The sequence below is a fragment of the Cydia amplana genome, chromosome 12, assembly GCF_948474715.1.
Source record: "Cydia amplana chromosome 12, ilCydAmpl1.1, whole genome shotgun sequence".
Classification (NCBI taxonomy): domain Eukaryota; kingdom Metazoa; phylum Arthropoda; class Insecta; order Lepidoptera; family Tortricidae; genus Cydia; species Cydia amplana.
Window position 1 is genome coordinate 6478481 of NC_086080.1, and position 24357 is coordinate 6502837.

Here is a 24357-nt window from a genome sequence, read left to right on the forward strand (position 1 = left end):
CAGCTGTAGGGAAAGCTGTCAGAAGTTCGTGACACTCCTTAGTATTTTCAGTTACACTATATTGTATTTTGGTTCCGCACCAGCTCAGTCTAACAATATTAAAATTAACTTAAATATTCGACTTAATAATATGCGAGTTTAAAAATAAAACCCGACCCATTTAAAAATATTTTCATATTTGAGTCTCATGGGAGTTTTATAATCAGTCCAACTACTACACATTTCGACGGCCCCCTGCCATGTCGTCTGACGATTTCCATGCCAAGCAATATTTGCCTAAATGTAATATTGTTTTTAGAACAGTATGCTCGGACGTGAAACCAGTTTTACGGGAAGTGTTTCGGGAAAAGGATCAGCTTCCCCCGATCCCGGACAAGAGCAGTGCTACCGATGATGAGAAACAATGGGTAACGTTATGGCTCCTGTACACGATGGGCCAGCACCGGCCACTCCAAGAGATGCAGCCATGCGGTAGAATGAGATAGCAATATCACTTGCTCCCTCTAGCGCATAAATGCGTCCCTTGGAGTGGCCGGCGCTGGCCCATCGTGTAGAGGCGCCATTAGGTGTTTATTGATATTGAACCAGGCGTGGCTCAGTCCGCGATTTCATCCCGTCGCAACAAGTACATACAAGTACATCCGTCCCGCACCAATTTCGGTGGCTAGCCATAGGCCGCGCGTCATCATAATATGACCGCAAGGTGGCGCAAGCAGCGCAGATATTTGTCGTAATAGTAACAGACGCGTTTTGTTAGGGAGTGAATCTTCTGTACCTAGTACTATTATTTATTCTGTAACTGAACTGAACTTTAGACAAGGGGAAAGGGACGTTATTTCAAAACATTGACTGCCAGCTTAGTATCCCGTTAGGCGTTTTTATGCTACTAAGTGAAAACAACGTGTTATCGTGTCAATTTTACCTGATGCATATATTATCATATCGAGATATAATTTTTTACGTTTATTAAAATAAGATTAAGTCGTGTTTTAACCATAAATAATAAGTAAATGGGGAAAACAAAGATATGGCAATATGTACTTAATATATTTATTGATAATAACATTCTTTCTTAATACCTATAAACAATAAAAAAACATGTCATTAGAGTTAGGTATTAGGTATACCAAGATAAGTCTTCTTAGTTTGACATTTAAAATAACACTTGTATACTGCGTGTGCTATCAAAATCGTTGCAGACTTGTCTTGGTCTCTCTATAATAATAAATATGGTGCGATAGCTACACTCGACCCGTTTCCGATATTTGATAATACTTGTACAAAAACAATACCTACTTATAAACAGTCAGTATAATTATAATGAAACATACCGATTAATACTTCTTTATTCGATCTAATTTATATTGAGTCCGATAAAGTTAGATAATGATAAGCGAATCCTAAGGTCCGACATTAAAAGGTTTATATTATTTAATTTACACATGTAAAACTTAGGTTTAACAATATTATAGATTTTAGATTTAGATTTAGATCTTATCAATAAATTTTAATTGTTCTGCCTTAGCGTACCTATACCTCTACTCGTATATATAGCACTGCCATCAATTTGATTACGTAATAATTACAAGTAATATAATATATGTCACTCATTTACCTTCCTATGGTGAAAAGTTAGTTTCCTTCCTCTTTTTATTGAGTATATTTTTGGAATACCTAGCCCGACATTCTGAATTTTTCGGAAGTAACCGAAGACACCTTAGTTATTATTTACTACAATATTTTATACTGGATAGTATATGATTATAACCACACGCTTAATACGTCTACAGAGGTAATTTTAATACAAACATAAATCCTAAAATTATTTGACCATTCTTGTTTCCAGTAACCTTACCACGAGTTACTTATCAGTAACTGGCATATACGAGGGTTGTTTGAGAAGTAACTTGGTTTCATATCAAAAAATAATAATATTGCAAATGTATTTATTTTATTTCTCTACGTAATCCCTCCGAAGTTCTACGCACTTGTCCCAACGAGTCTGCAACTTCTCTATGCCTTCACGGAAGTGCGTTTCTTCAAGGGCCTCGAAATACGCATTGACCTCCCATATAACCTCCTCATCGGACTTGAAATTTCGCCCTAAGAGAAATGTTTTCAGTTTCGGGAAGAGGTGATAGTCCGACGAAGCCAAATCTGGTGAATAAGTAGGGTGTGGAAGAAGTTCCAATCGTAACTCCGACAATTTTTGTGCAGCGACACGACTTGAATGCACCGGAGCGTAGTCATGGTGAAAAATCACATTATTTTTTGCCAAACCTGGACGTTTTTCAGCTATTGCCACCTGTAACTGATCCAAAAGTGATGCGTAGTATGCTCCAGTTATAGTTTTTCCCTTGGCCAGGTAGGCAATTAAAAGTATCCCTTTGCGTCCCAAAACACAGACGCCGGCCTTCACCTTTCCAGCAGACGGAATGCATATGGCTTTCTTTGGAGTTGGCTCACCATGACCAGCCCATTGTTTCGACTGATGTTTCGTCTCCGGGATGTAGTGATGGATCCAGGTTCCATCCATAGTAACAAAACGGCGAATAAAATCTGTTGGATTTTTTTTAAACACTTGCAAATCTTCATCAGATGTTCACATGCGAATACGCATTTGTTCTGGAGTCAGTAATCGCGGCACTTACCTTACACAAAGCTTTTTCTTGTACAAATCGTCGTGTAAAATAAAATGCACCCGCTCAGAAGAGATTTTTGTGGCTTCAGCTAATTCGCGTATTTTCAATCTTCGGTCGGCTAAAACTAAATCATGGATTTTATCGATGATTTCGGGTAAAAGTGCTGTTTTCGGGACTCCAGGGCGAGGTGCATCTTTAATGCATGTCCTGCCTCGCTTAAACTCATTTACGCAAAGTAAAATCGTTCCCTAGGAAGGACACGAACTACCCAACGTAGGTAAAATCCTTTTATGGATTTGTTTCACAGTTTTGCCTTCCAAAAAAAGAACTGAAAAACTCCACGAATTCCAATTTTCTCCATTTTCCCGCGTAACTCAGACCAGTTTTGTTTGAACTACTGTCAAATGTCAAATTCCTGCCAAAAATGACATGACGCCACATATTAAATATGTTTAATTACTAAACTAAATCAATACATACAGAGTTGACGCCAACGCCATCTATACGTAGGCGAAACAAGTTACTTCTCAAATTACCCTCGTAATAAACGCTAACGTCTTCGTAACTTACTTTCTATGCATCTAGCTTGTACTAACATATTAGTGCAAACGAGACGTATAGAAAATAAATTACGTAGACGTTACCGTGTATGTCAGTGTTGACACTGTCAGTGACTCGTGGTACGACTACTGATTAGAATCTGGACACGAATTTATATCAGCTAACTTGTCGACAAAAGTTTTTTTAATTCAAATAATATTACTATGAGTAAAGAATCCGTTTTTAGTTTCTTTCCAGCTAAAATGATAAATATGATGGTTATAGCAAATGTTTGAAACGAATTTACAACACAAAATGTAAAAATGATATCCTCGTGGCCAACTATGAAATAATACGAAAGTAGATCCGTTATTAAAACTTGTGCACTAGTAATGCACACTAATATAAAAGCGATCACGGAAGTCTTTACTAAATGCTTAACATTTTTCGTCCTATCAACACCTATTTTACACGCAACGTGAAATATCTCTATAAAAATCAATGCGTTCAAAAGCAACATAAAAAATTTAACCTGAGAATAAGATTTGTAGAAAATATTCCAGTATTGTTTGTAATATGTTAACAAGACTGGACATAAAACTCCAACCGGCAACGTCAGGAACCAAACTAAACATGAAACAATACGTAATCTTATTTTCTCGTAAACAAACACCAAAACCACTTTGTCATATAAATTCTTCGTGAAAATAAACATCCAGGAGACTAAAGCGAAGTCCGACTGAAAATATAATCCGTACACCACATCGTTTAATAATCCTGGTTCCAAATTCTCGTATGAGATCTGAAATTCGCACGCCGTATTCACAATCCTCGCAATGGTTAGTTGAACCAACACTTTTTCGTCATATTTTCTCGCATTTGGAATCAGAATCAACACGAGCAACTGCAATATCAAACAAGCCGTAGACACTGCAATCCCCAACAGCCAAGGCGTCTTGAAAACTTGCAAAACTTCAACTGCTCCCAATTGGGTCAAATTTATATTTTCCGCACTCTGATTGGCCATTTTAACTGACGGCACTGTTTGTGTATAACTCTAGAGAGTGACTGCCAGTAACGAGTGTAAAAATAACTCTGTAATATTTAAACACCCATCGTTGAAATGGCTTAACTGAATTTAATTTTTAACACGAACTGTTCTTTATGACTTGCAGTTTCGTTGAGATATTATTGTTAACCACTTATCGTAAATTTGTTTATAGAAAATGTTATTTACTGTTGTTATTTGAACTCGACACGCGTTAGTCGTCGAATCTACTGAAGTGCCGCCGATAAACGTTGTTGTAAAAAAACTGGGATGAATCATTGATAGTCGTATGAACTAACGCTAGGTATTTTAAATTAACAAAGCATGTTGTCGCTTCGGATAATAAAAGTACGGTTGGAGTTAATTATCAAGTGGCCATCTGGTTTTAGAGTCGTAAAACGCTTTGTTTTTTAAAAGACTGAATTAAATAGATACCGCAGCTTGTTGCTACGTTATTAGCTTTAAGTTTAAGATCATCATCATTTCTATAGACTTGGCCATTTAAAAATGATCGGCTAACTAAATATAAGTAGAATTATAGGCGAAAGCTCAATATTTTGTTAAAGCGTCTACCATCTGAACTTTAAATTCATACTGACACACAATATACTACTACTAGTTATATTTCATTAACGGTTTTCGTTGTCTATTCTCATAAATCTGTGTCTGGTTATTGATACTCGAAGTCTGCTAACGGCAAAACTACACCAGAGCCATGTGTGCACAATAAATTAAAATAATAACAAAAAATATCTATTGAAATAGATTTCAAGTATATGTATACCAACATAAAACATAATTATGTAGGTACATACTCAAGTATTTTTTTTTAACTTTATTTTACTAAATAAATTTAAAATTAAATGTTATTATTAGCCGATACAGATTAATATTTGACCTCTTAATGTCCCTAATTACAAGTTATTGCCAGTTCCATCATTTAGTACTCAGATGACATATTATCTGGATATAGATACCACTATCACTAGTAGAGAAATAAACCGGTTTTTATTTGAATGAAATTTCGGTTAATAACCGCCTTTTCCATAAAATTCAAAACCGGTTTACATTCCCTAATCACTACACGCTGGACTGATCTAGCCGTTACATAATGGCTCCTCTACACGATGGGCCAGCGCGGCTCGAAGGGACGCATTTATGCGTTAGAGGGAGGAAATGATATTGCTATCTCATTCTACCGCATGGCCGCGTCCCTTGGAGTGGCCGGCGCTGGCCCATCGTGTAGAGGGGCCATAACAGTTTTATACCGTTTTAGCTGGAAAACTACAATTCGGAATGCGAAAAGATCTGGCACCACGAAGGCGATTTGAGACTAAAATTTACGAAGAGGATATCTAAGAAACCGGCCACAAATTTGTACAAACTTTATGCCCCTGAGGGCAAGCAAGATGAAGAACGGGATGGCTTGATTGTAAGGAAAGATCTTATGCCAAGTATTCTGCAGGGTGCAACAGGTAACAAATAAAACTTTATAACACCTAATGTTTCATCAAGCAGAAAAGTCAGCGAGCGATACTACAAATGTTTAAATAAAAAAATAAAAAATTTACACTTCCGGCAGTATGCGCAGCATGGTTTCATTTTTTATCGCCTGTCACTATGCCCGTCACTTTCGCACTTACATACTTGTTAGAACGTGACAGGCATGGTGACAAGCGATAAAAATGCGATCGTGCTACCAAGGAGGCCTACCAGATGTGTGCGAATATTTCCATTCTTTCCATACTGCTTCAACGCCTTTGGGTGGCGTATAGCATTAGCAACCTCTCCCTGTAAGAAATAAACCTATAAAACCTAACCAGACTATTGATTTTAAAAACATATAATAACATAACTTCTTCTTTTTTGGAAGTCCGGTGAGTTACGAGGTACCTATATGAAATGAAACATTTTTACCATCAGACAAAAATTAAATGTAATGGTCCAAAGATACATAACAGACCTTAAAACTTGCATAGGTGCATAATATTGAATGTAACTAAAAATACACACTGTTTGCGTAACTCCGCGGTGACTTGCGTAACCCGCCACGAAACCGCCTGAACTTAATAAATACTCTTCGGCCAAAACTCCTCCTTGGTGAAAGTCGTTACAAGTTCAGTCGGAACGCTCACCACAAAATAATTAAAACTCACACAGTGAAATGCAACTACACGCCCCTCAAAACAAATCCGGGTTTAACTTGTATAATGTACGTACTTTTCCGTCTCCTCAAGCCAATATGTAGCGTATGTCACTCAGGTCATGAAGCGCAATAGATGCACATCTAAAGAATTAGGTAAATTGTAACTACTGATATGAAACCTGTCAGCGTACCCATCGAGTTTGAAAAATAGTATCGGATGGATAACAAGGCCCAATTCATCAAAAATCTTGCCCAAGCACGTTTTTGATATTTATAAAGAGTAATTTATTTGATATCGAATTCCCCATAATGTTAGTCCGAGATCCGGCTTGCTTGTATATCACTGGGTGAGAATACGTTTGTGCCATATAGACCGCGAGCCACGAACAGGTTTCCATGACCAATCGCCTCCCAGGCGATAACTCCTATAATGGTTAACGGCTACGTATGATGAATCCTCGTGGACGTCAGCTGCCGCTCCGTTGGTGGGTTGAGGAATGGCAGCAACCGAAACACGTAAAAAAAAAAAATATTTTCAGTCATCGCCTCCCGTTTGATACTTTGCCAGATGATAGTTTAGGTGCTATTGTTAATAAAAAAAATCGTCAGCCGGTTGTATCGCGGTGGAAACACCGTCAGCTGGTCACATGAACATGTAAAAAAAAAATTTTTTTTTCAGTCATCGCCTCCCGCTTGATACTTTGTCAGATGATAGTTTAGGTGCTATTGTTAATAAAAAACATCGTCAGCCGGTTGTATCGCGGTGGAATCACCGTCAGCTGGTCACATGAACATGTAAAAAAATTTTTTTTTTTCAGTCATCGCCTCCCGCTTGATACTTTGTCAGATGATAGTTTAGGTGCTATTGTTAATAAAAAAAATCGTCAGCCGGTTGTATCGCGGTGGAATCACCGTCAGCTGGTCACATGAACATGTAAAAAATTTTTTTTTTTTTCAGTCATCGCCTCCCGCTTGATACTTTGTCAGATGATAGTTTAGGTGCTATTGTTAATAAAAATAATCGTCAGCCGGTTGTATCGCGGTGGAATCACCGTCAGCTGGTCACATGAACATGTAAAAAAAATGTTCATGTGACCAGCTGACGGTGATTCCACCGCGATACAACCGGCTGACGATCTCTTTTATTAACAATAGCACCTAAACTATCATCCGACAAAGTATCAAGCGGGAGGCGATGACTGAAAAAATATATTTTTTTTACATGTTCATGTGACCAGCTGACGGTGATTCCACCGCGATACAACCGGCTGACGATTCTTTTTATTAATAATAGCACCTAAACTATCATCTGACAAAGTATCAAGCGGGAGGCGATGACTGAAAAAATATTTTTTTTTTACATGTTCATGTGACCAGCTGACGGTGATTCCACCGCGATACAACCGGCTGACGATTTGTTTTATTAACAATAGCACCTAAACTATCATCTGACAAAGTATCAAGCAGGAGGCGATGACTGAAAAAAAAATTTTTTTTTACATGTTCATGTGACCAGCTGACGGTGATTCCACCGCGATACAACCGGCTGACGATTCTTTTTATTAATAATAGCACCTAAACTATCATCTGACAAAGTATCAAGCGGGAGGCGATGACTGAAAAAATATTTTTTTTTTACATGTTCATGTGACCAGCTGACGGTGATTCCACCGCGATACAACCGGCTGACGATTTGTTTTATTAACAATAGCACCTAAACTATCATCTGACAAAGTATCAAGCAGGAGGCGATGACTGAAAAAAAAATTTTTTTTTACATGTTCATGTGACCAGCTGACGGTGATTCCACCGCGATACAACCGGCTGACGATTCTTTTTATTAATAATAGCACCTAAACTATCATCTGGCAAAGTATCAAACGGGAGGCAATGACTGAAACCAATTATTTTAAATTTTAGATTGTATTTATTTATTTGTTTTATAAATTCATGTGACCAGGTGACGGTGATTCCACCGCGATACAACCGGCTGACGATTTTTTTTATTAACAATATCACCTAAACTATCATCTGACAAAGTATCAAGCGGGAGGCGATGACTGAAAAAATATTTTTTTTTTACATGTTCATGTGACCAGCTGACGGTGATTCCACCGCGATACAACCGGCTGACGATTTGTTTTATTAACAATAGCACCTAAACTATCATCTGACAAAATATCAAGCGGGAGGCGATGACTGAAAAAAAAATTTTTTTTTACATGTTCATGTGACCAGCTGACGGTGATTCCACCGCGATACAACCGGCTGACGATTTGTTTTATTAACAATAGCACCTAAACTATCATCTGACAAAGTATCAAGCGGGAGGCGATGACTGAAAAAAAATTTTTTTTTTACATGTTCATGTGTACAGCTGACGGTGATTCCACCGCGATACAACCGGCTGACGATTGTTTTTATTAACAATAGCACCTAAACTTTCATCTGACTAAGTATCAAACGGGAGGCGATGACTGAAAAAAAATTTTTTTTTTACGTGTTTCGGTGGCTGCCATTCCTCAACCCACCAACGTAGCGGCAGCTGACGTCCACGAGGGTTCATCATATATGGCCGTTAACCAGTATACGAGTTTTCACCCGGGAGGCGATGACTGACGAAATTTGCGCCTGGCTCGTGGACCAATACGCCACTTACAGGAGAGCGAAAAGAAGCAAAAAAAAATATTTTTCGAAATTTTTTACATTTATTGAATTTATTTATATATTGAACTTATTTATTATTTAGGCACATATGTTTACTATTTATAGTACTATACAAATATTGTGAATGTAGTAGTAATCATGAAATAAAAGCACTTTTATTATTGCCATATCCGTTTTTGATGAGTAAATGTTAAACGTACAATGTATGATATGACACAAAAGTTTTGGATATGTCACATTTTTGTGATAATATTCTGTTAAGAGAGTGTAATTATCCTATAGTAAAATGCGGATATGGCACATTTTTGAAAAATATGTTTTTCTAAAAACCGATTAGTATCAATTATACCATATTTTTTCTTATTTTAGAAATCATTAAAACCCGATTTTGCTCAAAAATGGATATGGTTGTCTGTTTTGATAGGAAATATTTTTGCAAACGTAGGCTAGTGGTAGGTACCCAAACGGAGTACTTAGTAGCCGATTGGTAAAGTATGCGCACCCTTTGAGTGGGTTTAAATTCGGTTGCACCACAATGAGTTAATGAGATCGATAATGAAATCCTTGGTTGGATCGGTACCTTTGTCTGTAGGGTAGACTGGGGGCAATTGAAACACATCATGATTGAAACAAGTCAAATTTCTCGAAAACTATAATACCTACGCGTCTGACGCAACACTCAGTACACGCGGTCGGCCATGTTTGAATCCTTGACCAGTAGCGCTCGAGCGACGGTGCGCGACGGAAGTGTCCACGCGCCAAACCAGTTTTTCGCGGTAAAAAGTAAGTATTTGTCCTCTCGTATTTTTTCTTATAACTTCGTTTACTCTTGTATTTTGACTAATCAAATTATGTTGGTGTTCGAGTTAGGAATAAACGAATGTTTTAATGGCCGTTGATCAGCGTTCGAGTCTTTTTTATATATTATATTTGACTTTTAAGTGAAAAACGAGGTGTGGGGACGATAGAAACAACTTGCTTGTGGACGATTGAAACGTTTTAATCGTCCCCAAAAGTAGCCAACTTCAAAATATAAGGAGGTTCTGTATTAGATGCACATTATGTTTGTTCTATTAATGTTCACTATTATTTATGTAGTTTTTGACCTACCTAGGTTTATTAGTTTCATATTAAAAATATAATACTACACTACTACCTACATCCTATTTCTGTAAAATACATTTATTGAACCGTTTTTTTTTAGATGCCCCGAAAACGTCCAGCAGGCGAGGAATTTAAGTGATCTCTGGAAAGACCTTCGGAAAAGCGGCCCAAATGTTTGATTTTTAATGTTTTAATTTGTAATGTTTTGTTTAATAAAACAATTTGAACTGATTATTTTATTGCGTCTAAGTATTATTTCATTTTACATCCCGGCGTTTGCAACCACATGCAACACTCGTCACAGGGTAGGTACACGGAATGGTTGTGATTGAAACATTGTTATAGTTGAAACAAGCACTTTTGTATGAAACATGATTATGCTTATTTTTAGCGATTTTATATCGTTATATATTATAAGTGCATTAAAACTAATTTGGTTAAGATAAATGTATAAGGTAGCAGCAACGTCGTCTCGTAAAAGTCGTTCACTCTTTTTTTTTCCCGCGTGTTTTGATCGAGATGTTCAGATGCTCATAAATTGAGAAATATTTATTTTATGCTTGCGAACTTTTGATGAGCTCATTGTATGCAGATGTAGTGATGGAAAAGATTAAAAAAGATATAAGTACTTTCATTGTGCCGAAGATATTTGAGTGTTTCAATTGACCTCACATAGTGTTTCAATTGACACACATGTGGGGTCAATTGAACCATACTGCCCCATTCTCTTTATTAAATTATTGTAAAAAAACTATGGATTATAGACCATCCAAATACACTTCATTTAGGAACCAGATAACTAACCTTGAAATATTTTGGGCGTACATCTTTCTACTCATAAAAATATGACGGTTACAGGCGGTTAAAGGCAAATTGTTTCAATTGCCCCCAGTCTACCCTACCTACTGTAACCGACACCGAGCGATGATACACAGTTACCTACACCTGTGTAAATATGAATAACACGAGAATTGCTGACATCTTTTAAGATACAATATGAAAGTGCTAAGATTGTAAGGAGATGCTATTGAAAATGGTTGCGTAATAAAAGTATACATATCTCATAATATTAATTACCTGACGAGCTCATAAATTATGCAGCGGTCTCCTCAAATCTGTTTCGAAATGAGATGATTTAGTACCCGGAAACTTATCAGACTTTCATAACTTTTAAAGCTTCGGGCAAAATTGAGGCAAACATTTTCAATAGTGATTACTTACTTACCCAAGTTAAAGTGGGCCCCTTAAGGCCAATTCGAACATTTTGAAAATGATATCTAAATGATGTCATTGTACTTGTTCGTCCATGTAATGGCACAAACGAGATAATAAATTTACTTACATCAAAATGTAAGTTTGAATTGGCCTCCCTGCGTGCAAAGCTGGAGGTTCCGGGTTCGATCCCGGTAGGAAAATTTATTTGTTTTTTGACAAAAACGCTCCTGTACGGATTAGTCCCTATGACGGCATTGGCCGCATTTACATGTACATATAGGCTGACTGCTAGAGTTATTGGCCAGAATATAGTGATTGGCCACTCTAATAAAGTTTAAATTGGCCTGTTCCTTTCAGATTTGTAAAGTACCTATAATTATTTTAACAGGTAACAAGAGCCTTTGGATCCAAAATGTTCTGAACAAGAGTTCTTGCGATGTCATCCACGAGGATAAACCGGTAGACACAAGAATGCATCAGCCACTTAATACTATTGGTCTTGACGAGTATTCCAGGCAGACTTACAGGTTCGAAATGAACATAATATTCAGATTTTAAACTGTTGTGAGACATACTGACATTGAATAATTTTACGGTTGAAACACGGTTTGGAAACATGTCGCGAGGGAGTAAAAACAAGGGAGTTGGAGAAAATTATTCAATAATAGTCAGATATAATTTCATCAGGTAACAACCAAATCTCACTGCAAAAATAATAAAACAAAGTTTAACTCGTTCACTATCACCCGTATTTTGCAGTAGGTATCCCGTTGTTTAACGTTTTTCCTCCTTTGTCTAAAGGTCCCTTTTGCAAATAACTCCCAATTACTCATGTTTCTATGTTTTTATTGTACCAACTATGTACCATGGTTCGCAAATAAACGATTTCTGATTTCTGATTTCTTTTGATATCTAATCCGAAAGATAATGATCCGCCTTTTGTCACTGTATATTTTTTACTCTGCAATAAAGTAAAAGGATGAGAGTGATGTCGTAATCACTTATTGATAAATGAATTTGATATTTTGTTACATTCGATCTACCGTTACACATACAAAATAAAGTAAAAATATAGATTAGCACCGCATCGTCGATATTGTTAAGTGACATTTCGTGAACCTGATAACTGATAATGATTTTGTTACTTTTTTAAACATGGTAAATTAAAGTTTACATAATCTGTATAAGCATGCAGTATCACATGTTTAGCCAATCCAATGTCGGCTTGACAATAATAGGTATTGATCCTAAAATTAAGAAAAAAGCGTTGGTGGCCTAGCGGTAAGAGCGAAGAGCGTGCGACTTTCAATACGGAGGTCGCGGGTTCTAACCCCGGCTCGTACCAATGAGTTTTTCGGAACTTATGTACGAAATATCATTTGATATTTACCCGTTGCTTTTCGGTGAAGGAAAACACCGTGAGGAAACCGAACTAATCTCAATAAGGCCTAGTTTCCCCTCTGGGTTGGAAGTTCAGATGGCAGTCGCTTTCATAAAAACTAGTGCCTACGTCAATTCATGGGATTCGTTGTCAAGCGGACCCCAGGCTCCCATGAGCCGTAGTAAAATGCCGGGATAACGCGAGGAAAAAGTATTAAGATCCTACAATGAAGCTATTTAAAATTTACGTTAACAAAAAACGATTTACATTAAAAGCCGCTCCCATATCTAGCCATTACAAGTTCGTGTGACTCTTAAGTGTGTTGATAATTATTATCACTTACTTAAATTATATCCCTTAGGTCGCATGGTCCGATTGACTAGTCCGATCAATCGGAATACGAATATTTTTTTTCCTGTTGGCTCGATTGATCGGACTATAAGAACTTCACAAATCCTGTCAGTCCTACTATCGGAGTAATGGGATTTTAAAAGTTCGTCTAGTTCGATCGATCGAACCACGAGGTTGTTTTCTCTTCCTGTTGGATCGATTGATCGGACATAACCGTAGACTTGATATTTTGCTAAGTCCGGATGACACATAAAGGTTATCTAATCTTAACTCATTACTAGATACTGGCATTTGATAAACTTTTCTATATTTTATTTGATGCGATGTCAGTTCATAATGTCAACATCTGATCAATGTCAATTTATTGAACCGGACGGACGGAAGATGGAGGAAATAATAGATCACAACAAAATTGTATTCTTACGCCGTACCTATAGGTGGTTGCGTACTACTGAATAAAGGGCATCAATACCATAAAAATAAAATGTATAAAAAAGGGCCGTCAGTATGGACATGCTGTAATAAAAAAACACAAAAACCATAACCTACCGGTCGGACAAACAGGAAAAATAAAAATTGTGTGATCGGATTAAGAGGATTTTTCAAGCTCTCGTGGCTCGATCGATCGAACTAGACGAACTATTAAAATCCCATTACTCCGATAGTAGGACTGACAGTATTTGAGAAGTTCTTACAGTCCGATCAATCGAGCCAACAGGAAAAAAAAATATTCGTATTCCGATTGATCGGACTAGTCAATCGGACCATGCGACCTAAGGGAATTATATTTCCTCAGCACACTTAACAGTCACACGAGACTCTTAAGCGTGTTGATAATTATTTTCACTTACTTAAAATTCTATTTCCTCAGCGTTGGCGAGCTGGCAGTTAGGAAAACGCCCGCACCACCCGTCGAGATAATAAAACCAGTGCCTGAATACATATACTGCTTGCCAGAACAAATTAACTTCGTTAACTTCACTCTGGGAGATACTCATACTGTGAGTACATTGGCGGCAACCCAAAAAACAAAAGACGCATTCGAATTTTGAAAAGATCTCAAATCGATTTGATTTTGCACTGGCCGCCGCATATGACTTCCTGAGTTTCCAACGACAACCAACCAAAACCACAGATTATATAATAGTTCTTACGAACAGATACTTATCTCTCAAAGAAAACGCAAATACCTACCGTTTTGATACCTACACAAAAATACAATGGAGTGACCTTCAACGCGCCGCTGCCCGCACCGCGCGCGCCGGCACAACGCTAGGGTTGCCGACGCTTAGAAATGATTTTACAAATAAGTAGGTACCTACCTACTTAAACTATAATTATATTCTATAGAAGATACTTACTTAAAATATAAGTTTTAATTGTCCAACTTGCATTACAACTTGCCATATAAAATCATAGCGTACAATAACTATACATGAGTAAGATGAGTTGCAATTAGTTATTATAATATTCCGTTTATGCGTTTTATTCCGACAAGTGACTGCGAAACATTTTAAAAGGTCATAATATCTCCCTGCAGTAACCGCAGTGTTTACGCCGTTTTATAATCTACTTATATTGAGAAAGTCTATCTATCTATACTATACTTTTCCTATCTATCGGAAGAACAAAAACGGTTTTTTTTATTAATTTTGTTGTTTCTGCATCCACACTACAAGCTGTGTTATTTGTTCGTGAAGAAGACATTTCTTTCGCATACAATTTGGCATATTCGAGCGCGCGGCGACGCGACGTGCGCGCGTGAGCGCGTGTGGCAACCAACTGGCTCGCTTTTCTATTCTACCGTGAACGGGAACAGAGCGCCTACCGCGAACCACGTTCGACGTGTTGCCTCTCTGTCGCACTTGTAAATTCGTACGTAAGTGTGACAGGGAGGTAACACTTCGAACGTGGTTCGCGGTAGGCCCTCTGATTCCTAGGTATAAAACCGAGCTCGCGCGGAGAGTTCCATAGGCCTGCCAAAACTTTCAACCCCAGTTTCACTGATTAAATCATCGCTCTTAGTGGAATTCTAAAGTATTTGAATGATAATATGAAATAAGATTAAGCGTTCAACTATGTACAGGAATATAAATTTCGTACATATTTGTATTATTATGTTAGGTATTTATGTTGAAAGTTTGAAGATCCTAAACGGTTTAATCTGTGCGCTGTCTGTCAATATCTAAGTAAGTAAGTATAAGTATTAAGATAAGTATTAAAACGGTACGGTACGTACCTACCTAACGGTTTTAATACTTATAAGTATTTAGATTACAGGCGAAGTGGCGACTGATGCAGCTCGCACAAATTTATTGTACGTAAGAGCAAGATACATCAAATAAATATCATATCAAGTAAAGATTTTAAAATTCGAATGCGCCTAGTCTCACTCGTACTTATAAAGTGACAAGAAAATACCATTTCCTTCTATTGTGAGCTTTGCGCCAGTTACTTGCTCCAATACCTCACTTTTCATTAAGTGCGTGAAAGGGACTGACTAGGTCTGAGTACATTAGAGTCAAAACGAGTTCGGATGTCCATCACAAAATAGTTTAAGCATAATGTATTATATGTTATTAAGCAAATGATCTCAAGTAAGAGATGTTTCAAAATTAAATTGTGTTTTAAAAAGTCTCCTGACCGTTATCGGACCATCTTCACAAAGAGTTATGTTATGATCAGAGATCGGACAGATTGGCGTCATTGCTCGCAATAATGTGGACATGACTCCAAATTTGATTAAATAATTAATCAATTAATTAATTTTTTACCTGAGATTTAATTTTGTTCCCTAGTCAATAAATAGCACTTAAATATATTTTTGATATAAAAAAATAAGTACCTACAGAAAATTTGGAGAACATACTGATTATTTTTTTAAATAAATTTACATTATAAGAACTCTTTGTGTTATTTATTGATTAGGAATCAAAATTAAACCTCAGGTAAGAAATTAATTAAATGATTAATTATTTAATCAATTTTGGAGTCATGTCCACATTATTGCGAGCAATGTCGCAAATTTGTCCGATCTCTGGTTATGATTACTACGTATTTTTTCTAGCTCGGTTTCTCAGTTTTTATAACGTTTAAAATTTATGTACTTTTTTTGTATATTTGAGGTGTACTTTATATGACAAACCAAAATATTCAAGATTTCGTTGATTTAAATAAAATTAAGTAAATCACTGGCCTGGAGGCGGGATAAGATTCATATAATATGAACCAAGTCACCTAACTTACCACTTATTATACATAAAGCCTTAAAAAAATAATTATTACTTATTTTAACTGTTAACCACCAATTATTCTTAAAAAAATTTTTTCTCGAATATTTATCGCTATATCCATGACAATATTCATTTTATCAAAACAGTTTCTTCACAGAACTCTTATTTAATTCTGATGTTGATGGTTGCTTCGAAATTCGAACTTATTTCAACCAGCTTAAGTATACTAAAGCTGCAAACTCTTCCGATAACACTTTAGATATTGTATTTCATCGCCGGTTTTTCGTTACAAGTGCTCATTATGGAACTCTTGCAAAAGGACAAAGGAGCATTTAATTTCAAAACCTTAAATTGATCCAAAATACACGTGTTTTTTTACTTTAGGTATTTTTATATCGATTAGGTACTTCAAATAACCTACCGCAATTTCAAGACGTAAGTACACGTACACTACGTAGGTACAGTAAAGGGATAATATTTTAAATTAAAATAACTTACATTTTTTTACTTCGCCCTCAAAATAAACAAAAGTGTTGTCAGAACTAAAAATCACTAGTTTTGGACATTGATATAATAAATTTAATCTCACCAGCTCAGAAATATTATTTTTATTCGATTTGCTTCAGCAGTATATTAGCTCACTATAGGTATATAATATATACCTATAGTGAGCTAATATACTGCTGAAGATATTATCTCAATTTCAATTGCATTAAATGCAAAGCACCCGCCTTTTTTTCCTAGGCACGTCTTGAGCAAAACATATCGTGTGAGCCGGGAGTTGGGCATTTCTGTTTCAAGTTGTACCTCCAACTTGCTATTTAGATTTTGGAATGTTTATATTAATTCCACTCAGAATCACGAGCTCTTTCGATCCCAATAGGAGAAAAAAAGCGGCCAAGTGCGAGTCGGACTCGCCCATGAAGGGTTCCGTATTTAGGCGATTTATGGCGTATAAAAAAAAACTACTTACTACAACGTAAACTCGTTCAAACCAATTTTCGGTGGAAGTTTACATGGTAATGTACATCATATATTTTTTTTAGTTTTATCATTCTCTTATTTTAGAAGTTACAGGGGGGGGGGACACACATTTTACCACTTTGGAAGTGTCTCTCGCGCAAACTATTCAGTTTAGAAAAAAATGATATTAGAAACCTCAACATCATTTATGAAGACCTATCCATAGATACCCCACACGTATGGGTTTGATGAAAAAAAAATTTTTGAGTTTCAGTTCGAAGTATGGGGAACCCCAAAAAAATATTGTTTTTTTTTCTATTTTTGTATGAAAATCTTAATGCGGTTCACAGAATACATCTACTTACCAAGTTTCAACAGTATAGTTCTTATAGTTTCGGCTGAAAAGTGGCTGTGACATACGGACGGACAGACAGACGGACAGACAGACAGACAGACAGACAGACATGACGAATCTATAAGGGTTCCGTTTTTTGCCATTTGGCTACGGAACCCTAAAAAGTGTCTCCAAAATTTCATATCAATTAGTTTTTGGCCGTTTTGTTATGGTCATAGAAATAGATCGTAATTCTGAGTAGAAATAATATTTAAAAAATCCAATTCTAACACAAACATTTTTGTTGCAACCTGTGCGGAAAGAGAAGTCGTGAAATGTATAGGATTTAATACATTCTACGACCCTTCTCTTTCCGCACAGATTCTACAACTTTAAATAGAAATGCCCAGTTGCTCAAGTGTATTGGAGTTCTGCCAGAATTTGCCCTTTTTGCACAACTTTCCAACTGAAGAGTTTATAACGCTCTCGGCTTTGAATTCAATTGGTTACCTATAGACTTTTACTCTACAATCTAACCCCCTTATTCATGAAACTTAGTAATCTCTTAAAAACCACTGCATTGTAACTGCCGTAGACTGATATATTATAAGACGTACAAAATCCAGCTCATTTCGCCGTAGTCTTATAAATTGCCAAGCGCAACAAAATAAAAGCCAGACCACCTGCGGCAATACATTGTAATTACACAAATGATGTGCTCACATCACATGCCTGTAATGTTCGCGAACTTTTTGTAACAAGATCGGCTATGTCAGCCACTTGCGAGCACACCAGAGACAGCAACGGAGTTGAAGCAGTCGCCGTGGCCGAATCGGCCGTGGAGTCATTATTATAAATAATAAAAAACTTCGTGTAACTTTGTACCGGCGGCGCCACGAGCACGCTCGATGAAAAATTCTAAGCGGGTAAAAGGTTAAATTTTGTCTCATTCTAACAATACAGAATTTTAATGTTAAAATGAAGCATAGGGCGAAACGATTATCAACAGTTTGTAAAATTTGACAAACGTTTGTAAATAATGTTAATAACGCCATTATTTGTTTCCTTAGCAAAATCTCCGATTGATCAACCTATCGAAGTTTGAAATTCGTCTATCTCTGTCACTGCCGAAGCGTAACGAGCTTAAAGTAGAGCTTTCCGGTTCTCGTGGTCTACGGGTCACTGCCGGCTCAGCTAATGATATAAAGGTAACTGTAACTACAAATTCACTTTATAACCAACATCCCATAGAAAATTTACTTAAACCATGGACTTCTTTCAATAATTAACCCTAGAGTAGAGGCGCCTCTCCGTGTAACGTGAGTGCTCGCGTAGGGAGCATTTTGCCCCCCATAATTAGCATATTTTTGAAGTGAAAACTTCTTTAGCGGCGCTGTGTAATTTTTGTGATGGGGAAAAAATGTTAAACTCGTAACAGGTGTCACGTGACCGTAAGACGTACGACGGTCACGTGACCTGATCAAAAAACTGTTACTTCATTCCATTCAATGTCATTGAGTTTTAATACAAATACAAATACAAAATAGTTTATTTGGTTTAACTTATGATACACTTTACATATAAGGCTGGAGTCTCCCATTAAGTAAAACAATACTTGTGTCGGGATACAATTTACAATTTATGATCAGTTTCAAATTTATATATATAGTTTCACTTGAAATATAATTATGTACAATACAGGTACATAATTATATTTCAAGTGAAAGTGTGTGTGTGTGTGTGTGTGCATGTGTGTAGGAGTGTGAGTGTGTGTATATGTGTGTGTGTGTGTGTGTGTGTGTGTGTGTGTGTGTGTGTGTGTGTGTATGTGTGAGTGTGTGTGAATGTGTATGTGAGTGGGATTCAGACTTCCAGTGTGCTCAGCCATGATCTAACACTCTCTCTACACTTTAGATATGTCATTGGGTAAATGTTAAGTATTTTATTGACAGAATTATATAACTTGGCCGATTGAGTCGGAAATTGGCGTTGGGCAAATTTTGATTTAGTAGACGGAATATTAATAACATTGGGTATTCTTCTACGTCGAGTCATGTTGTCATTAACAAATTGTATAGCCTTGTGTTGTTTGAGAAGCAGAGCTTCTATATAGAGTTTTCTTACGGAGTGTAGGTCGCTAATCCGATATAATTCTATAGTTTTTCTTTATTGATTTAAATGCCATCTAGTGAGTTTCGATCTAACTGGTATTACAATAACTCGAGTACTAACAGTGATGTGCTTAGGGGTTTCAAGTAATGCGACGAAATAACGCTAGATGGCGTTAACCTCAATTATACATAGTGCTGCAGACATTTTGCAATAGTGATTGAGTTTTCACTTCTGCCGGCACTCCCTGAGTGCAACCCGTTGTTTTTTGTGTAATATAATTGCTGTGATTGCTGTGGCAGAAGATGCCGCTGTGGTATTGGGCTCTTCATCGCAGACGTTGCAATCAACCTCCCCACAACACCTGATTTTACCCGACGCTGTAACAATCATCTCCTATAGATATCGTGGCCAATGATGATGATGAATAACTATATACTATCACGCTTCGAAATAAATTAAAAGTGGAAAAATTCACTGTCTTGGGTGGGACTTGAACCCACGACCACTGGATCACTAGTACAGTGCTCTTCCATCTGAGCTACCAAGACCATACCTACCCAATTCAGCGAATACTTCCACCATATGAGCCCTAGGGAGGCTCATAGCGATGTCGCTAGATGATGTCGGTAGATGTCTACCGCAAGAGTACTACACTTCTTAACGGCTACCAGAGTTCCAAATCATATTGGAAATTCACCAGTAATGATGCGCTATAGCCTCCCTAGGGCTCATATATGGTGGAAATATTCGCTGAATTGGGTACGGTCTTGGTAGCTTAGATGGAAGAGCACTGTACTAGTGATCCAGTGGTCGTGGGTTCAAGTCCCATCCAAGACAGTGAATTTTTGCACTTTTAATTTATTTCGAAGCTTAATAGCATCGTTCGCAGACGTTTCTGCTTAATACAAAATTAATTTATATAATATCACGTTGTAATTATTGTAACAGTATTTTCATTTGGGATAAAATAAATCAAATACTGTTAGAATAAGTAACTCTTGATATAGTAAGTCCCTAACCCGTATTGGGCCAGCGTGGGGACTGTAGCCCAAGTCCTCTGGCGTCAAGGCCTAAGTATTCAGAGGGGCTACCGCGGAAAACTGAATTTCGCAAATTGCGGGGATCTTTCTCTTTTACTCCAATGAAGGCGTAATTAGAGTGACAGAGAAAAATCCCCGCAATTTGCGAACTTCGATTTTCGCGGTTATAGCTAGCCCAGCAGTAGCAGCAAGACGAATGTTGGCTGAATTATTATTTTATTTCATTTTATATTATTAACACTATGAATACTAAAATGTTTGCATCCCATGTCCAGATACATTTCCAACCGAACGACGTGCGCGCTTTTCATGACGAGCTGCGTATACGCACCTCTTTGGGCAAAGGCTTGCTAGTGCCAATCACCTGTTACATGGAGCCGCCCGAGTTGCACAGTGAGTCAATACAATCATCATCATCATAATTTCGGGCAAAATGCCTACTTCCTTGGCAAGACAAAGACTTCTCCTAAACACATCTAGAATGTCCAGTAATGCGGTCTTACAACCTCATTTTTACCCTTTAGGGGTTGAATTTCAAATAAATATTTTCATAGTGAAGCCCTTAACGGCTGCTACTGACAGCCAAATCTAAATAACGCGTCTGTTTTTATAAATATTAGATGATAATCATCTCTTCTTCCTCGCGTTCTCCCGATTTTGCCACGGCTCATGGGAGCCTGGGGTCCGCTTGAGAACTAATCCCAGGAATTGGCGTGGTTACTAATTTTTACGCAAGCGACTGCCATCTGACCTTCCAAGCCAGAGGGTAAACTAGGCCCTTGTTGATTAGTCGGTCTTATTTGGAGTCCAGTAGATGATAATCAAATACTTACTAATAAATATGTAGGTAACTACTTAAAATTCTTGTAAAGAGTTACGGTTTTTTTTTATAAAAGTATTTTTTCCTTATAGTTTTCGTGCAAAAAATGGCAATCCCAGTTTTCACCAGCACTGATCCCATGGCCTTAAAAATGACAGAACATCAGGGGAATATTGTAGATTTGGGTGCCAAGCTATTGGGAGACCAGCATTATGCTTCATTGGTACTGCAATGCAACGAAGCCCATGCATCGTTTTTCCTCGTTACTGAAGACGCTTGGCTTGAATGCAATATTCAGGTAAGTTTTATTTTATTTATTTTATCTACATTCATATCATAAACTCTCTTTGTTGCGGTCAAAAATCGGAAATTACGGAATGATGATAAACTGTTTTGTTTACTACATTTTTTTTATCTGTGAAAAAGTTATTATTGCGTAATGATGACTCGAACAACACTGCAAAACAAAGGTAGGTATTTGATTTGACCTCATTTCTAGCATCAGTCGAGATCTGATGACGTTTTATTGAGTGTGTAATCAAATGCCGCAATAGCGGTCCTTACATGTGGTTCCTGATCAAGTGATCACATCATTCATAGAGAGCTTATAATAAACATGTAGATAAAGTAATGTATATATAGTAGGTACATAATTAGACATTTTCATATAAGACAGGTATAGAATAGGTATCATCGGAATTGTACGTTAGTTGTGTTCTCTATTAGAACTATATTTAATCTGAATGGTTTAATTAGGAATAAACAGTGTGTAATCCGGAAAAATAACTATTACTAAATTACCTTATTTTATAACAATACTGTTTTCGTTTAGCTATGATTAGGTATGCTATAAAAATGTGAACCTATATCTCTCATTTCATATTTTTGCTTATTTTTCGATTTAAATACACTGTTTTTTTTTCACAGGAGCTTACTGCCAAAGGGACCTTGAAAACCGGCCCATTTACCATCCATCCGGCCTGGTGGTCCGGCGGTGGTATCGTTCGCGGGATCGTCCGTTGTCGTGCCTCGGATCCGGGGCTGCACAGTGCCGAAATAAGAGTCCTGTCGTCTACGGCTGTGACTAGATTGTTCCATGTTGTTGCTGACTCGGTGTATTATGATCCGGCGCATATTATGATTCAGGTAATTTTCATTAGCAACTCAAACAAAATGTTAAACATGTTACCTACTAACGTTAAAAATTGTTTAACGATACCTTTGACTTAACGTTAGCTAAAATTCACAGCTGGTAACGTTACCATTTCTTTACCGGTAAAGAGTAGTATAAGTAACGGTACATGGTTTAACGTTAATTACAACTTAACGTTACATCTGTCACCCTGCGGTAATGATACCAACTTTTTAACGGTATTTAAAGCCCAGAGGGCCTACCGCGAACCACGTTCGACGTGTTGCCTCTCTATCGCACGTGTAAATTCGTACGTAAGTGTGACAGGGAGGCAACACGTCGAACGTGGTTCGCGGTAGGCCCTCTGCATGTGCCTTCCGCTGTTGCGCCACAGCTCCAAGATTTCACCAAATCATTGATTTTATGCTCGGTAAATTTATTAATAGAAAAAAATAATCTTATAGCCACTAATGCAGTATTTCCACATTTTTTTAAAAACATTTCTAAAGGAAATTAAAGGGAAAACCTGACCTCTTTTCTCTTATTTTCTTCTGTGAAATGCATGTAACAATCACTAATGTCACGATCTTGACGATAAATTCTGCTCTCTTCGCCGTTTTATCGCAAGTACCTAATTCAAGAGTTACCACTTTATCTAGCAGAACGAATTGTACTTGTAATAAAAAGTTTAATTGTAGAATTGTATGTACGTAACACTGAATTTTCAAAAAAAAAAACAAGATTAAGCGGTTATATTTGAGATCACAGATTAGAGATAAGAAAACAGTAGGTTCAACCGAAAAGTGTACCTATAAAATTTGTTACACAATAAACAAAGATATGTTAGTTTTTTAAGGACATATTTCTGTGACAGAATAAGTATTTCTGTGTTAAAAGAAAACACAGAAAAAATCACCAAAAAGAATGATTACCGACACGCATACAAAAATGCAAGTATGTAATTACAAGTATTACAATGTAATTACAAGTAATAGTATGTATGTAATTACAAGTAATACTTATAATTTACCGGCATAATCATTATTTGAAGTAATATTTAGAAACAAAATTCTTGTTCCTCAGGCCCACGAGAAGGATTACGATATAAATAGCGAAGATGATCCTGATTGCGACTATTACGTAAACTTGGGCACCGCTTTCCCGAATCGTCCTTTATCCGCTACAATACAAATCGTTAACCATAGGTAAAAAAAAAACATTCAATATCGTCACATCACTCTATTTAGATTGCTCAAACTTTCTTGTTATATTTTTTTGTTACCAAGAAAGACTTCTTGGTAACAAAAAAAAATATTTTTGGGCATTTGTTGGCTTTTGGGCGTTTTTATTTGTTGTCCCCTAACACTTTTTTTCAATTTTTTTTTTTTATGTTATTTCTACTCAGAATCACGAGCTCTTTCTATCCTAATAGGAGAAAAAAAGTGTCCTAAGGTTTTTATTTCCATTACGTCACCATTTTTCATAGACTTTGTATGGCGGTCGCGGAATGGAAAGATCAAAAAATGTATGGAAATTTTGGGACACTTTTTTTCTCCTATTAGGATAGAAAGACCTCGTGATTCTGAGTAGAAATAACATAAAAAAATCCCAAATTTGAAAAAAAAGTGT

General features: G+C 36.9%; 2 protein-coding genes and 1 non-coding gene across 3 annotated transcripts; 1 reads left to right on the forward strand and 2 right to left on the reverse strand.

The window, feature by feature from the left end:
* Window positions 1-3302: 3302 nt before the first annotated feature.
* Window positions 3303-4391, reverse strand: LOC134652844 (uncharacterized). The gene has a single exon (XM_063508036.1). The coding sequence runs from the start codon at window positions 4207-4209 to the stop codon at window positions 3364-3366; it is 846 nt and encodes a 281-aa protein (XP_063364106.1). The 5' UTR covers window positions 4210-4391; the 3' UTR covers window positions 3303-3363.
* A 1110-nt stretch (window positions 4392-5501) lies between these two features.
* LOC134652709 (uncharacterized) lies at window positions 5502-23937 on the forward strand. The gene is made up of 8 exons (XM_063507872.1): window positions 5502-5705; window positions 11751-11889; window positions 13966-14095; window positions 18695-18832; window positions 21052-21169; window positions 21689-21894; window positions 22524-22742; window positions 23812-23937. Exons 1-8 carry the CDS (start codon window positions 5678-5680, stop codon window positions 23935-23937), a joined length of 1104 nt encoding a protein of 367 aa, XP_063363942.1. The 5' UTR covers window positions 5502-5677.
* On the reverse strand, window positions 20212-20284 carry Trnat-agu (transfer RNA threonine (anticodon AGU)). The gene has a single exon. It is a non-coding gene; the product is annotated as a tRNA-Thr (tRNA).
* Window positions 23938-24357: the final 420 nt, after the last annotated feature.